General features: G+C 44.2%; 2 protein-coding genes across 10 annotated transcripts in view; one reads left to right on the forward strand and one right to left on the reverse strand.

The window, feature by feature from the left end:
* The window catches only part of LOC139545727 (protein prune homolog 2-like), an 80,325-nt gene that overhangs the window by 15,526 nt on the left and 47,301 nt on the right, over nt 1-17,498 (reverse strand). The window lies entirely within an intron of this gene.
* Nucleotides 5,511-12,525, forward strand: LOC139545687 (protein O-mannosyl-transferase 1-like). Of its 3 annotated transcripts, none has more exons than XM_071353709.1 (13): nt 5,511-5,661; nt 6,123-6,274; nt 6,609-6,715; nt 10,083-10,133; nt 10,252-10,398; nt 10,545-10,653; nt 10,864-10,923; nt 11,121-11,214; nt 11,327-11,482; nt 11,648-11,778; nt 11,905-12,000; nt 12,107-12,199; nt 12,339-12,525. In XM_071353709.1, the coding sequence occupies exons 1-13, from the start codon at nt 5,524-5,526 to the stop codon at nt 12,508-12,510; spliced, it is 1,506 nt and encodes a 501-aa protein (XP_071209810.1). In that variant the 5' UTR covers nt 5,511-5,523; the 3' UTR covers nt 12,511-12,525. The 3 variants fall into 3 exon arrangements, with proteins under 3 accessions (XP_071209810.1, XP_071209811.1, XP_071209812.1); XM_071353710.1 differs by having other exon boundaries at nt 6,148-6,274; XM_071353711.1 differs by lacking the exon at nt 6,123-6,274.

A 17,498-nucleotide genomic window follows, 5' to 3' on the forward strand; every position in this document is an offset into this window, starting at 1 on the left:
TATATATATACAGTGGGGAGAACAAGTATTTGATACACTGCCGATTTTGCAGGTTTTCCTACTTACAAAGCATGTAGAGGTCTGTAATTTTTATCATAGGTACACTTCAACTGTGAGAGACGGAATTTAAAACAAAAATCCAGAAAATCACATTGTATGATTTTTAAGTAATTAATTCGCATTTTATTGCATGACATAAGTATTTGATACATCAGAAAAGCAGAACTTAATATTTGGTACAGAAACCTTTGTTTGCAATTACAGAGATCATACGTTTCCTGTAGTTCTTGACCAGGTTTGCACACACTGCAGCAGGGATTTTGGCCCACTCCTCCATACAGACCTTCTCCAGATCCTTCAGGTTTCGGGGCTGTCGCTGGGCAATACGGACTTTCAGCTCCCTCCAAAGATTTTCTATTGGGTTCAGGTCTGGAGACTGGCTAGGCCACTCCAGGACCTTGAGATGCTTCTTACGGAGCCACTCCTTAGTTGCCCTGGCTGTGTGTTTCGGGTCGTTGTCATGCTGGAAGACCCAGCCACGACCTATATTCAATGCTCTTACTGAGGGAAGGAGGTTGTTGGCCAAGATCTCGCGATGCATGGCCCCATCCATCCTCCCCTCAATACGGTGCAGTCATCCTGTCCCCTTTGCAGAAAAGCATCCCCAAAGAATGATGTTTCCACCTCCAAGCTTCACGGTTAGGATGGTGTTCTTGGGGTTGTACTAATCCTTCTTCTTCCTCCAAACACGGCGAGTGGAGTTTAGACCAAAAAGCTCTATTAATGTCTCATCAGACCACATGACCTTCTCCAATTCCTCCTCTGGATCATCCAGATGGTCATTGGCAAACTTCAGACGGGCCTGGACATGCGCTGGCTTGAGCAGGGGGACCTTGCGTGCGCTGCAGGATTTTAATCCATGACGGCGTAGTGTGTTACTAATGGTTTTCTTTGAGACTGTGGTCCCAGCTCTCTTAAGGTCATTAACCAGGTCCTGCCGTGTAGTTCTGGGCTGATCCCTCACCTTCCTCATGATCATTGATGCCCCACGAGGTGAGATCTTGCATGGAGCCCCAGACCGAGGGTGATTGACCGTCATCTTGAACTTCTTCCATTTTCTAATAATTGCGCCAACAGTTGTTGCCTTCTCACCAAACTGCTTACCTATTGTCCTGTAGCCCATCCCAGCCTTGTGCAGGTCTACAATTTTATCCCTGATGTCCTTACACAGCTCTCTGGTCTTGGCCATTGTGGAGAGGTTGGAGTCTGTTTGATTGAGTGGGTGGACAGGTGTCTTTTATACAGGTAACGAGTTCAAACAGGTGCAGTTAATACAGGTAATGAGTGGAGAACAGGAGGGCTTCTTAAAGAAAAACTAACAGGTCTGTGAGAGCCGGAATTCTTACTGGTTGGTAGGTGATCAAATACTTATGTCATGCAATAAAATGCGAATTAATTACTTAAAAATCATACAATGTGATTTTCTGGATTTTTGTTTTAGATTCCGTGTCTCACAGTTGAAGTGTACCTATGATAAATATTACAGACCTCTACATGCTTTGTAAGTAGGAAAACCTGCAAAATCGGCAGTGTATCAAATACTTGTTCTCCCCACTGTATATATAAAATACTGGATTAAATAATGTAGTAATAACTGCTTACTGTACCTCTCTCCACTGTACCTCTCTCCACAGTGACCTGCTCAAAGGGTTCCAGGACTCTGCACACCTCCTCCACCACCTCCCATTCCTCTTGGGTCAGAGCACCAACAGGTGCATTGACAATGGCCAGGGTAGATATTTATCTCTTCAGTAGGTCATATGATTGAGTGTAGTCTGGCCCAGGAGTGTGAAGGTGAACAGAAAGGCTCTGGAGCAACGAACCGCCCTTGCTGTCTCTGCCTGGCCGGTTCCCCTCTCTCCACTGGGATTCTCTGCCTCTAACCCTATTACAGGGGCTGAGTCACTGGCTTACTGGTGCTCTTTCATGCCGTCCCTGGGAGGGGTGCGTCACTTGAGTGGGTTGAGTTACTGACGTGATCTTCCTGTCTGGGTTGGCGCCCCCCCTTGGTTTGTGCTGTGGTGGAGATCTTTGTGGGCTATACTCGGCCTTGTCTCAGGATTGTAAGTTGGTGGTTGAAGATATCCCTCTAGTGGTGTGGGGGCTGTGCTTTGGCAAAGTGGGTGGGGTTATATCCTGCCTGTTTGGCCCTGTCCGGGGGTTTCTTCTGATGGGGCCACAGTGTCTCCTGACCCCTCCTGTCTCAGCCTCCAGTATTTATGCTGCAGTAGTTTATGTGTCGGGGGGCTAGGGTCAGTTGGTTATACCTGGAGTACTTCTCCTATCTTATCCAGTGTCCTGTGTGAATTTAAGTATGCTCTCTCTAATTCTCTCGTTCTCTCTTTCTTTCTCTCTCGGAGAACCTGAGCCCTAGGACCATACGTCACGGTAAACCGGGCATGATGACTCCTTGCTGTCCCCAGTCCGCCTGGCCTTGCTGCTATTCCAGTTTCAGCTGTTCTGCCTGCGGTTATGGAACCCCTACCTGTCCCAGACCTGCTGTTTTCAACTCTTAATGATCGGCTATGAAAAGCCAACTGATATTTATTCCTGATTATTATTTGACCATGCTTGTCATTTATGAACATTTTGAAAATCTTGGCTCTCTCTAATTCTCTCCTTCTCTCTTTCTTTCTCTCTCTCGGAGGACCTGAGCCCTAGGACCATACGTCACGGCAAACCGGGCATGATGACTCCTTGCTGTCCCCAGTCCGCCTGGCCTTGCTGCTATTCCAGTTTCAGCTGTTCTGCCTGCGGTTATGGAACCCCTACCTGTCCCAGACCTGCTGTTTTCAACTCTTAATGATCGGCTATGAAAAGCCAACTGATATTTATTCCTGATTATTATTTGACCATGCTTGTCATTTATGAACATTTTGAAAATCTTGGCTCTCTCTAATTCTCTCTTTCTTTCTCTCTCTCGGAGGACCTGAGCCCTAGGACCATACGTCAGGACTACCGGGCATGATGACTCCTTGCTGTCCCCAGTCCGCCTGGCCTTGCTGCTATTCCAGTTTCAACTGTTCTGCCTGCGGTTATGGAACCGCCACCTGTCCCAGACCTGCTATTTTCAACTCTTAATGATCGGCTATGAAAAGCCAACTGAAAATTATTCATGATTATTATTTGACCATGCTTGTCACTTATGAATATTTTGAACATCTTGGCATAGTTCTGTTATAATCTCCACCCGGCACAGCCAGAAGAGGACTGGCCACCCCTCATAGCCTGGTTCCTCTCTAGGTTTCTTCCTAGGTTTTGGCCTTTCTAGGGAGTTTTTCCTAGCCACCGTGCTTCTACACCTGCATTGCTTGCTGTTTGGGGTTTTAGGCTGGGTTTCTGTACAGCACTTCGAGATATTAGCTGATGTACGAAGGGCTATATAAAATAAACTTGATTTGATTTGATTTAGATATGATGTCAACATTTGACTCAAAAAACCGCTTCAACATATAAAATGTTGAATTCCACCTTGTAGTGCAGTCTTGTTTAGGCCTCAGCTCAAGCATGCCCATCTAGCGGTGTAGACTTTAGTTTTTCAGCACCTACTGTGCTCCTTCATCACCTTCAGAGCATCTCTTACAATCAGGTTGATTGTGTGGGCAAGACATAGATGATGGGTCCATTTAAAAATGTTCATGTCTTTGGTTATGTTAGCTGCTTTCCCTTTGTCCACAGTGGGCTTCATCACCTTCAGAGCATCTCTTACAATCAGGTTGATTGTGTGGGCAAGACATAGATGATGGGTCCATTTAAAAATGTTCATGTCTTTGGTTATGTTAGCTGCATTGTCGCTAACACAACAGACCATTTTTCCATCTACTTGCCATTCTCTGGCCACTCTTAACAGTTCCTCTGCCAGGTTCTCTGAGGTGTGTCTGTCGCTGAACTCAAACCAGTCCAGAAGACAGCTCGACATCGAAAAATCTTAATTGAAGTGACATGTAACCAACATGTAAGACGTGTTTTCCCTTTATGTCCAGTAGTCAGTGGTAAGGCAAACTGCAGTAGCTTTTTGGACTCTTTCCCACACTGAAGCCTATGTGCTGTCATACAGTTGTGGAATACGTGATTTTGAAAGGGTTTTCCTCCTTGGAATTTTGTACATTGGATTTAGACTATTGCTATAATTTCTAAAACCTCTGTCCCCCACGGCTGGAAATCGGTCGCAATCATTTTAGCCAATGCAATATCAATTTGGCCTTGTTTTGCTACAGACATAGACTTTGGCATAAACTGGTCCATAGAAGATTGCGTTGCTGTGGGTCGCGGAGTTTCTCGAAGCTCCGCTACAGTTAGCTTCACAGTTGGGTGCACAGTTTGTATATGCCGGTGTAGATTGTGCGTAGAACCGGCTTAATATGAGATTTTGTTTTTGGCAAATTCTACACTGTGCTCTAACATTGTCTACATTATTAAAATGCATCCAAATGCTACTGTGCTTCCGACTAAATTTCCAGCTGTTGTTTTCATGGCTGTCTTTCCTCTCTCCCCTCACGCATCTTTGGTTCATTGGTTGACACTGCGTGTCTGATTGACAGGAACAACAGGCGAGGCTGTTAGTCTGAGCAGACAGTCAGAACGAATGTGTAGATTTGAGCATTTAGGCCTATATTATTTTATTTCTTTTTTTCGTTTGAATTAGTTAATTCTATAATTCTATTATATCTGAATTTAAAAAAAAATATTTTTATAAATAGATTCGGCTCTTCTGATATGCAAGCCGGCTCTGAGAGCCGACTCTTTCGCGAACGACCCATCACTACTGGCCACTGAGTTGTAAAGCTGTCATAAGCGCAACGTGATTGCAAAATAAATAGGTTGGAATGGAAATTATCATCAAATGAATATGAAGTCTGACTGAAAGCGTCTTGATTGTTTGGTTGCGGGACAAAGGGCCAAAGTATGTAACTGCCCCGCACAATCTGGGACATGTTAAATAATTTTTTTTAAATAAAAACATGTGGTTCCCCTATTACCGAGTTCATTACAACTGGGAACTCTGACAAAAAAACATCTCAGACTGGGAAAAATCGTTTTGAACGGTCATCCATCTCGGAATTCCAAGCTGGAGTGTAATGAGACTATGGAGGTGTTCCCCACTTTTTTATATTCTTCTTTTTTTGCAGAGTATTTAATTGTCTTAAAATATAGTTACATTTATTTTTGTAAGGTAATAAAATGTGGTGTTTTGTTTGTAAATGTACATTTGTGAATATGACATTTGGCCAAAATAATAATTTAATGAATTACATAAAATTGTTTCAATTTATTTCAATCGTAAGTAAAGATTTCAAGCAGTACATCTCTCCACAATAGTGTAAAATCAATTATAAACATACTGATGTCTTGCCACAGAGTCCTTACTTGAATACATTGCCAAAAAAGATGCAACACTGTTTGAACGCGGCATTAATTACAGTCGAAGACACAGACAATGAGGTAGCACGCAAGAATTGGTTGATGCATGCAACGTCTGAACGCGGCCATCGTCTCCACTGCAGCAGGCCCTCAAGTCGATTACCGATTTATGGTCTCACTGATGGAAAGCCGTGCTGGCATCGAAATGTTGAGACATTCCGAAACAGTGCCAAATTAAAGGTAATTGTATGGCCATCGTACCTAGCTAGTTAATAATATACATTCGCGTCCTCAAATGTTGCTAGAAGACTAAAGGCTAAGGTTAGCTTGCTAAGAGTGGGTGGAATGGGGTGCGTAAAGGTTAGCTAGTCGGTTAGCTTGGTATAATTAGTTAGCTAGTTAGGGGAAAACACTGGAATCAGTCTGAATTATGTATTTACAACAGAGGTAGCCTAGATATCCTAAATTGTTCGGTATGTAATTCAATGGGTAGCCTATTTGCATAAAGGTGATGTTCTTTGCTCCATATGTTAGCGAGCAGTAGCTGGCTACATTTTGTACAGACACTTATGGCCATGCAAGCATCATGGATCCAATCAGTCTCTAGCCTCGTATTTTATTCGATTGTTAACTAGCTAACTAGATTGTAATGTGGGAACAATTGTCTGATTTTGTCATTGGTTATGATTGAATCCTTGTAGTTAATGCTGACAACTGGGCACACAGGAGCCATGCTGACGTCTATCAAGTTGCCTATTGTGATCAGAGCCGAAATCAACTTGGTTTTGGTGGTGGTGACAGCCCTTGGACTTTTGTCCAGACTGTATGGAATTAACTTCCCTAAAGCTGTAGTGTAAGTAGCTACTGTATATCCAACCTCTATGTAATTCACTCCTGGTCTGGATCCCATAGGGTGTGCAGGCGTTTGTTCCAACCCAGTGTGAAACACGGAACACACCTGATAGAGCCACTGATTAGTTGAATCAATCTGTGTGTTAAGTCTATAACTGTACTGGAACAAAAGTCTGCAAATCCTGGTGTTGAAGGGCCCACATTAAACAACAGTAGCCCATACTATACTGCCCCCTAACTGTCACAGCTACTGGACTGCCCTTGGTAGATAAGGCAAATATTGTTTTTTTAATAAGACAGTAGTTTACCCTGAAACCCTCTTTGATGTTTTACAGGTTTGATGAGGTGTACTATGGACAGTTTGTATCTCTCTACACAAAGCAGGTCTTCTTTATTGATGAGAGTGGTCCACCTCTTGGTCACATGATTCTAGCATTTGGAGGTAAGTACTGAACCCTTACAATATACACTACATGACCAAACGTTTTGTATGTGGACACCTGCTCGTGGAACATCTTATTTCAAAATAATGGGCATTAATATGGAATTGGACCCCCCCCCCCCCTTTTTTTCTGCTATAACAGCCTCCACTCTTCTGGGAAGGCTTTCCACATCTAGTTGGAACATTGCTGTGGGGACTTGCTTCCATTCAGCCACGAGCGTTAGTGAGTTCGGGCACTGATGTTGGGCGATTAGGCCTTGCTCTCAGTCGGCGTTCCAATTCATCCCAAAGGTGTTCAGTGGGGTTGAGGTCAGGGCTCTGCAGGCCAGTCAAGTTCTTCCACACTGATCTTGACAAACCATTTCTGTATGGACCTTGCTTTGTGCACGGGGGAATTGTCATGCTGAAACAGGAAAGGGCCTTCCACAAAGTTGGAAGCACATAATCTTCTAGAATGTCATTGTTTGCTGTAGCGTTAGTTCCAGTGAAGGGAAATCTTAAGGGGCTTAGCCTGAACCATGAAAAACAGCCCCAGACCATTATTCCTCCTCCACCAAACTTTACAGGTGGCACTATGCATTGGAGCAGGTAGCATTCTCCTGGCATCCACCAAACCCAGATTTGTCCATCGGACTGCCAGATGGTGAATCATTATTCATCGCTCCAGAGAACACGTTTACACTACTCCAGAGTCCAATGGCGGTGAGTTTTACACCACTCCGGCATTGCGCATGGTGATCGTAGGCTTGTGTGTGGCTGCTCGGCCATGGAAACCCATTTCATAAAGCTCCCGACGAACAGTTATTGTGCTGAAGTTGCTTCCAGAGGCAGTTTGGAACTTGGTAGTGAGTGCTGCAAATGAGGACAGACAATCTTTACACGTCACGTGCTTCAGCACTCGGCGGACCCATTCTGGGAGCTTGTGTGGCCTACCACTTTGAGGCTGAGCCGTTGTTGCTCCTAGACGTTTCCACTTCACAATAACAGCGCTTACAGTTGACCTGGGCAGCTGTAGCAGTGCAGAAATTTGAACAACTGACTTGTTGGAAAGGTGGCATCGAAGACGGTGCCACATTGAAAGTCACTGAGCTCTTCAGTAAGGCCATTCTACTACCAATGCTTGGCTATGGGGATTGCATGGCTGTGTGCTCAATTTTATACACCTGTCAACAACGGATATGGCTGAAATAGCCTAATCCACTAATTTGAAAGGGTGTCCACACACTAATCTGAAGGTCCACACATTAATTTGATGGTCCACATACTTTTGTATATGTAGTGTATTCTATTTAGCATTTACATGGAAATTCATTTTGTGATGAACCTTTAATCCCTTCACTTAAAATAGTAGTGCCCAAACTTTTTATTGTCCCGTACCCCTTCAAACATTAAACCTCCAGCTGCCATCATTGTAAGCCTGCCACTCACACAGTGAGGTTTTGTCACAACCCAGCTTGTGGGAAGTGACAGAGCACTTATGGGACCAGGACACTAATAATAATATATAAAACCTTATTTTACATATAAAACCTTATTTGTTCATAAAAAATGGTGAATAACTCCCCACAGGTTAATGAGAAAGATGTGCTTGAAAGGGTTTCAGTCTTAAATCATTTTCCACACACAGTCTGTGTCTGTGTTTAGTTTTCATGCTAGTGAGGGCCGAGAATCACCTCTCACATAGGTACGTGGTTGCAAAGGGCATCGGTGTCTTAACAGCGCGATTTGCCAAGGCAGGATACTCTGAGTACAGTCCTATCAAGAAATCTGGCAGTGGCTTCTGATTTAAATTAAATTTTCACAGAACCGCTTGTTGCAATTTCAATGAGGCTCTCTTGTTCAGATATTGTTAAGTGGACTGGAGGCAGGGCATGAAAGGGATAACGAATCCTGTTCTTCATGTCGTCCGTTTCAGGAAAGTACCTGCGTAATTGCACATCCAGCTCACTCGGGTGCTTCACTATATCACATTTGACATTGTCCGTAAGCTTGAGTTCATTTGCACACAAAAAAATCATACAATGATGGAAAGACCTGTGTTGTCCTATGCAGTCAGAGAAGAGCTCCAACTTCTTAATCAAAGCCTCAGTTGTGTCCCGCACATTGAATATAGTTGCGGAGAGTCCCTGTAATCCTAGATTTAGCTCTTTCAGGGGAGAAAGAATATCACCCAGATAGGCCAGTCGTGTGAGAAACTTATCATCATGCAAACGGTCAGACAATGAAAATTATGGCCAGTAAAGAACTTTCATCTCTCAATTTTAAAAAAACAACAAAAAAAACATCATTGCATATTGCAGAAAATACACAAGAGTTCAGGGGCCTTGCTTTAACAAAGTTAACCATTTTCAGTGTAGTGTCCAAAAATGTATTTCAAGCTGTCAGGCATTCCCTTGGCAGAAAGAGCCTCTCGGTGGATGCTGCAGTGTACCCAAGTGGCGTCGGGAGCAACTGCTTGCACGCACGTTACCACTCCACTATGTCTCCCTGCCATGGCTTTTGCACCATCAGTACAGATACCAACACCTCTTGACCACCAAAGTCCATTTGATGTCACAAAGCTGTCCAGTACTTCAAAAATATCCTCTCCTGTTGTCCTGATTTACAGTGGTTTAAAGAAGAGGATGTCTTCCTTAATTGACCCATAAACGTAACGGACATATACCAGGAGCTGTGCCAGGCCCGCCACGTCTGACTCATCCAGCTGTAACGCATAGAGTTCACTGGCTTGTATGCGAAGCAGTAATTGTTTCAAAAACATCTCTTGCCATGTCACTGATGCGTCGTGAAACAGTGTTGTTTGATGAAGGCATTGTCTTTATAGTTTTTTGGGCCTTTTCCCACACCATTGTCCCAGTCATATCCGTGGCAGCGGGAAGAATTAAGTCCTCCACAATAGTATGGGGCTTGCCTGTCCTAGTCACTCAGTAGCTTACCATATAAGACGCTTCTAGCCCCTTCTTATTCATGGTATCTGTTGTTTTTATACATGTCTATGGCCTTACTTTTTTTTAACCATTTATCAATTTTCGAGCAAACTGAATGAGCAGCAGCTACGTTTGGCTACATACGGACCGTTAGTGGAATTTCCACGAGAGAGTAACAGCTAATGTGACTGGATATTAGTTATTTGACAAGGCTAGCTGTATTTGACAGTTATTCACTGAACGCTAGATGGTTGAATTCTATTTTTGGCAGTGAAACAAGGCCACTCAGGCGAGAAAAAAACATCACCCAAATGTTTAGCCCCGTTGGAAAATCTAAATGGGCTGTTTGAAAATGTGAATCACATTTTTATTTGGCTTACCCCAGTTTGGGAATAGCAGACTTCGAATAATGCTCATTGTTGTTTCTCTAATTTATACAGCTTATCTTGGTGGATTTGACGGTAACTTTATCTGGAACAGGATTGGAGCAGGTAGGAAATCTAATTACTACATTGCCAATGCATCTTTAGATCTAATTCCCAACATCTGAATGTATGTGCTTTTCTTAAGTTGTTTAATCAAGTTGTTGTTTCTTATGATTCATTGCAGAGTACTCCAGTAATGTGCCTGTATGGAGTTTAAGACTGATACCGGCCCTGGCGGGGTCACTGTGTGTACCCCTGTGTTACCTTCTGGTAGTGGAACTCGGGTACTCACACCTCACAGCACTGGGGGCTGCATTGCTCTTCCTCATGGGTAATGTTGTCCTATACTTCCTCCTATACAGTCAAAGTTGTATTTGGATTTGTATATTACATTTTTGACTCCATTGTTGCTCATTGTTTGCCATCTCCATTGAGTGACGTAAGATCAACTATGTATTTTCTGTTTTTGTGAAACAGAGAATTCCTTGATTGTTCAGTCCCGCTTCATGCTGCTGGAATCTGTGCTTATCTTCTTCCTGCTGCTCGCTGTCGTATCCTACCTCAGATTTCACAATGCACAACGCGGGTGAGTGTTGCAGTTCCTCTGTACCTACTAGGAAGGGGTTGTCATTCCATGATCACCAACACATCTTAACACACACCAACACAAACCATGTTCAGTGGCGATTAGCAGAAATGTACCCCACTTCCTTGATTTTGGTTGATGTGTAGTATCTGCTCGGCGTGCTCTCAGCCTGTGTACGTGCCAGCTGATGTTTCTCTTCGTCCTTTTTAGCTCACCAGTCAGTTTGGCGTGGCTGGTGCTGACTGGAGTCACATGTGCCTGTGCTGTGGGGTTAGTTCAATCAGCCACATTTTAAAACTAATTGGATGGAAATTAATATATTGAAAACTGAAGTTTAAACCGTTTTTCACAATCATCCCATGGTCATGTTTGCGATTGTGGGTGTTTTACCTCTTTAGGTCTCACTTTATGAAGGTTTGGGTTTGTTTGCATGCATGTGTAAACGGTCTGCTTCTCCCATTCATCAGAGTGAAGTACATGGGTCTGTTCACCTACTTTCTGCTGCTGGGCTTGGCGGCCGTGCACACGTGGCAACTTATTGGGGACCGAGCACTGAGAAATGTGAGTTCATTAGGTTTGTTTTTTGTTTATGAATATATCCATCAATTCAAATGGACAGCTTGACTTCCCAGAAGCATACTGCTAATGTTTGAAGTGTCTCCCAACCGTGCAGAGTGTGGTGCTGATGCAGGTAGTGACCCGCTTCCTGGCCCTCGTGGTCCTACCCTTACTGCTCTACCTGGGCTTCTTCTATGTGCATTTGAACCTGCTCTACCGCAGTGGCCCACACGACCAGATGATGAGCAGTGCCTTCCAGGCCAGCCTAGAGGTCAGCATCCCTCTCTCTCTCTGAGACCCAGTTGAGATGGCAAGCAACCCACCAAAATGTTCTATTGGATTTATGAAGTGTTTTTAAAAGACTTGACATTGGGTAGTGGCGCTGCTCTGCTGCATGTCATTTGGGGTTATATCTACTGTGTTTGGCTGTATTCAGGGAGGATTGGCCAGGATCACTCAGGGTCAGCCTCTGGAGGTGGTCTATGGCTCTCAGGTGACCCTCCGCAGCGTCTCCAGTAAACCCATCCCCTGCTGGCTACACTCCCATAAGGCCAACTATCCCATCAGGTGAGGGGGCGTTTCTGGTTCTCAATTATTTTATCAGATCTGGACCATGCACGTGACAACACTAGTATGTAGTGCATTTGTGTTCTTGCAGCATGACCAGTTTCTTATTTATTTGGTGCTCTGAAGGTATGAAAATGGGCGTGGTAGCTCTCACCAGCAGCAAGTGACCTGTTATCCGTTCAAAGATGTCAACAATTGGTGGATAATCAAAGATCCAGGCAGGTTTGTGCAGGCCAGCTTTAATTTGGATGTCTAGAACACCCCCACATTGTGATGCAGTGTTTATCCACTAAACGGTTGCTATGTTGTTTATCTGATTCTCTTCCAGACAAGACCTTGTTGTGAGCAGCCCTCCCCGCCCTGTTCGCCATGGTGATGTTGTCCAGCTTCTTCACGGCATGACCTCCCGCCTCCTCAACACGTACTGTATAGCCACGGTTCTGCACACCGCCTTTTCCGTCTGCGCCCCCAGCCAATGTATCTGTAACCAATATATTAGTCACGTTACTGTGCTTAGCTACTGCCTAACCTCATCATTAGTATTATCTATGGTCTCTCAGGCACGACGTTGCAGCTCCCATGAGTCCTCACGCACAGGAGGTGTCTGGCTACATTGACTTCAATGTGTCAATGCCAGCCCAGAATCTCTGGAAAGTGGTGAGACATACGCACACACACACACACACTCCCACCACCTCATACTGCACCTTTTTTTGTTTTACATGCATTTAATCACAATAACGTATACACTCATTTTATGCTCATTATTTTGAATTGTGATTCTTTCCAATGTCCACAAAATAGTTAACCTTTATTAGGTACACCCATCTAGTACCGGGTTGGACCATTCCTTTACCTCCAGAACAGCCTGAATTCTTCAGGGCATGGAAACGTTGCTCAATTGGTATCAAGGGACCTAATGTGTTCGAAAAACATTACACCACCGACATCAGGCAGGATGGGGCCGTGGACTTGTGCTGCTTATGCCAAATCCTGACTCCCATCAGAATGATGCAACAGGAACCGGGATTTGTCGGACCAGGCAACGTTTTTCCACTCCTCAATTGTCCAGTGTTGGTGATCGCGTGTCCACTGGAGCCGCCCATCCGTGACAAGGAACGACGAGTTGTGCGTTCTGAGATGCTGTTCTGCACACCACTGTTGTACTGCGCCGTTATTTGCTTGTTTGTGGCCCGCCTGTTAGCTTGCGCGATTCTTGCCATTCTCCTTCTCGCTGATGAGAAGTCGTTGTTTTCGCCCACAGGACTGCCGCTGACATTCTCGATAAACCCTAGACACTATTGTGCGTGAAAAGCCCAGGAAGCCACCCGTTTCGGAGATACTGGAACCAGCGCGCGCGCGTCAAGTTTGGACACACCTACTCATGGACACCTCTGGGGCGGCAGATAGCCTAGTGGTTAGAGCGTTGGACTAGTAACCGAAAGGTTGCAAGATCGAATCCCTGAGCTGACAAGGTGAAAATCTGTCGTTCTGCCCCTGAACAAGGCAGTTAACCCACTGTTACTAGGCCGTCATTGAAAATAAGAATTTGTTCTTTAACTGACTTGCCTAGTTAAATACAGGTAAAATAAACATCAAGGGGTTTTATTTTTACTCTTTTATACATTGTAGAATAATAGTGACGACATCACAACTATGAAATAGCACATGGAATCATTTAGTAACCAAAGAAGTGTTGGGTTGCAGTCGGGTGATTGTGGAGGCCAGGTCATCTGATGCAGCACTCCATTACTCTCCTTCTTGATCAAATAGCCCTTACACAGCCTGGAGGTATGTGGGGTCATTGTCCTGTTGAAAAACAAATGATAGTCCCACTAAGCACAAACCAGATGGGATGGTATATCGCTTTAGAATGCTGTGGTAGCCATTCTGGTTAAGTGTACCTTGAATTCTAAATAAATCAACGACAGTGTCATCAGCAAAGCACCATCACACCACCTCCATGCATCACAGTGGGAACCACACGTGCCGAGGTCATCTCTTCACCTACTCTGCGTCTCACAAAGACAAAAATCTCAAATTTGGACTTATCAAACCAAAGGACAGATTTTCACTGGTCTAATGTCCATTGCTCATGTTTCTTGGCCCAAGCAAGTCTCTTCTTATTGGTGTCCTTTAGTAGTGGTTTCTTTGCTGCAATTTGACCATGAAGGCCTGGTTCACGCAGTCTCCTCTGAACAGTTGATGTTGAGATGCGTCTGTTACGTGAACTCTGCTGCAATTTCTGAGGCTGGTAGCTCTCATGAACTTCCTGTGGCGGTCCTCATGAGAGCCAGTTTCATCATTGCACCTGATTGTTTTTGCAACTGCACTTGAAGAAACTGTCAAAGTTCTTGACATTTTCCGGATTGACTGACCTTCATGTCTTTACAGTAATAGACTGTCGTTTTACACACACACAGAATAAACAGTTGAAGTCGGAAGTTTACATACACTTAGGTTGGAGTCATTAAAACTCATTTTTCAACCACTCCACAAATTTCTTGTTAAACTGTAATTTCATATTTATGCATGACACACGTAATTTTTCCAACAATTGTTTACAGACAGATTATTAACCTAATAATTCACTGTATCACAATTCCAGTGGGTCAGAAGTTTACATACACTAAGTTGACTGCGCCTTTAAACAGCTTGGAAAATTCCAGAAAATCATGTCATGGCTTTGGAAGCTTCTAAAAGGCTAATTTGACATCCTTTGAGTCAATTGGAGGTTTACCTGTGGATATGTCAAGGCCTACCTTCAGACTCAGTGCCTCTTTGCTTGACATCATGGAAGAATCAAAAGAAATCAGCCCAGACCTCAGGAAAAAAAATTGTAGACCTCCACAAGTCTGATTCATCCTTGGGAGCAATTTCCTAACGCCTGAAGGTACCACGTTCATCTGTACAAACAATAGTACGCAAGTATAAACACCATGGGACCACGCAGCCGTCATACCGCTCAGGAAGGAGACTCGTTCTGTCGCCTAGAGATGAATGTACTTTGGTGCGAAAAGTGCAAATCAATCCCAGAACAACAGCAAAGGACCTTGTAAAGATGCTGGAGGAAACGGGTACAAAGGTATCTATATTCACAGTAAAACGAGTCCTATATCGACATAACCTGAAAGGCCACTCAGCAAGGAAGAAGCCACTGATCCAAAACTGCCATAAAAAAGCCAGACTACGGTTTGCAACTGCACATGGGGACAAAGATTGTACGTTTTGGTGAAATGTCCTCTGGTCTGATGAAACAAATAAAACTGTTTGGCCATAATGACCATCATTATGTTTGGAGGGAAAAGGGGAAGGATTGCAAGCCGAAGAACACCATCCCAACCGCAAAGCACGGGGGTGGCAGCATCATGTTGTGGGGGTGCTTTGCTGCAGGAGAGACTGGTGCACTTCACAAAATAGATGGCATCATGAGGATGGAAAATTATGTGGCTATAATGAAGCAACATCTCAAGACAGTCTAAAATTAAAGCTTTAGACAGTTAAAGCTTGGTCGCAAATGGGTTTTCCAAATGGACAATGACCTAAAGCATACTTCTAAATTTGTGGAAAAATGGCTTAAGGACAACAAAGTCAAGGTATTGGAGTGGCCATCACAAAGCCCTGACCTCAATCCCATATAAATGTTGTGGACAGAACTGAAAAGGCGTGTGAGAGCAAGGAGGCCTACAAACCTGACTCAGTTACACCAGCTCTGTCAGGAGGAATGGGCCAAAATTCACCCAACTTAATGTGGGAAGCTTGTGGAAGGCTACCCGAAACGTTTGACCCAAGTTAAACAATTTAAAGGCAATGCTACCAACTACTAGTTGAGTGTATGTAAACTTCTGACTCACTGGGAATGTGATGAAAAAGCTGAAATAAATAATTCTCTACTATTATTCTGACATTTCACATTCTTTAAATAAAGTGGTGATCTTAACTGACCTAATACAGGGATTTTTTACTAGGATTAAATGTCAGGAATTGTGAAACTGAGTTTAAATGTATTTGGCGAAGGTGTATGTAAACTTCTGACTTCAACTGTATATACACTACATGAGCGAAGGTATGTGGACACCTGCTCGTCGAACATCATTCATTCATTCCAAAATCATGGGCATTAATATGGAGTTGGTCCCACTTTGCTGCTATAACAGCCTTCACTATTTTTGGAAGGCATTCCACTAGATGTTGGCACATTACTGCAGGGACTTGCTTCCATTCAGTCACGGGTATTCGTGAGGTTGGGCTATTAGGCCTGGCTCGCATTCCAATTCATCCCAAAGGTGTTCGATGGGGTTGAGGTCAGGGCTCTGTGCAGGCCAGTCAAGTTCTTCCACAATGATCTCGACAAGCCAGTTCTGTATGGACCTCGCTTTGTACACAGGGGCATTGTCATGCTGAAACAGGAAAGGGCCTTCCCCAAACTGTTGCCACAAAGTTGGAAGCACAGAACCGTCTAGAATGTCATTGTATGCTGTAGCGTTAAGATTTCCCTTCACTGGAACTAAGGGTCCTAGCCCGAACCATGAAAAACAACCCCAGACCATTATTCCTCCTCCGCCAAACTTTACAGTTGGCACTATGCATTGGGGCAGGTAACGTTCTCCTGGCATCCACCAAACCCAGATTCGTCCTTTGGACTGCCAGATGGTGAAGCATGATTCATCCCTCCAGAGAACGTGTTCCCACTGCTCCAGAGTCCAATGGCGACGAGCTTTACACTACTCCAGCCGACGCTTGGCAATGCGCATGGTGATTTTAGGCTTGTGTGTGTGGCTGCTCGGCCATGGAAACCCATTTCTTAAAGCTCCCGACGAACACTTCTTGTGCTGACGTTGCTTCCAGAGGCAGTTTGGGACTCTGTAGTGAGTGTTGCAACCGAGGACAGACGATTTTTACACGCTACGTGCGTCAGCACCCATTCTGGAAGCTTGTGTGGCCTACCATTTTGTGGCTGAGCTGTTGTTGCTCCTAGACGTTTCCACTTCACAATAACAGCACTTGCAGTTGACTGGGGCAGCTCTAGCTCTAACATGGCAGAAGGAACTGACTTGTTGGAAAGTTGGCATCCTATGACGGTGCCACATTGAAAGTCACTGAACTCTTCAGTATGGGCATTCTACTGCCAATGTTTGTCTACAGAGATTGCATGGCTGTGTGCTCGATTTAAAAAAATTAATTATAATTATATACACCTGTCAACAGTGGGTGTGGCTGAATTTTCCAAATCCACTAATTTGAAGGGGTGTCCACATACTTTTGTGTCAGTGGCCAGTTTATTAGTTACAACACGCCGTTCACTAAAATAGTTTGCTCCTACAGACAGTGAGCCATGGCTTGCTATATAAAGCAGGCATAGAGGCATTCAGTTACTGTTCGATTGAACGTTTGATTTTCACGCACAACAGGGTCTAGGGTTTCCAGAGAATGGTGCTACAAACAAAAACATCCAGTCAGTGGAAGTCCTGTGGGCTAAAACAATTCGTTGATGAGGTCGAAGGAGAATGGCAAGAATCGTGCAAGCTAACAGGCGGGCCACAAATTGGCAAATAACAGGGCAGTACAACAGTGTGCAGACAGCATCTCGGAATGCACAAGTCATCGGTCTTTGTCACGGATGGGCTATTGCATCAGACGACCACACCGGATTCCACTCCTATCAGCTAAAAAAGAAGCGGCTCCAGTGGGCACGCGATCACCAACACTAGACAATTGAT

The sequence above is a fragment of the Salvelinus alpinus genome, chromosome 19, assembly GCF_045679555.1.
Source record: "Salvelinus alpinus chromosome 19, SLU_Salpinus.1, whole genome shotgun sequence".
In the NCBI taxonomy this organism is placed as follows: domain Eukaryota; kingdom Metazoa; phylum Chordata; class Actinopteri; order Salmoniformes; family Salmonidae; genus Salvelinus; species Salvelinus alpinus.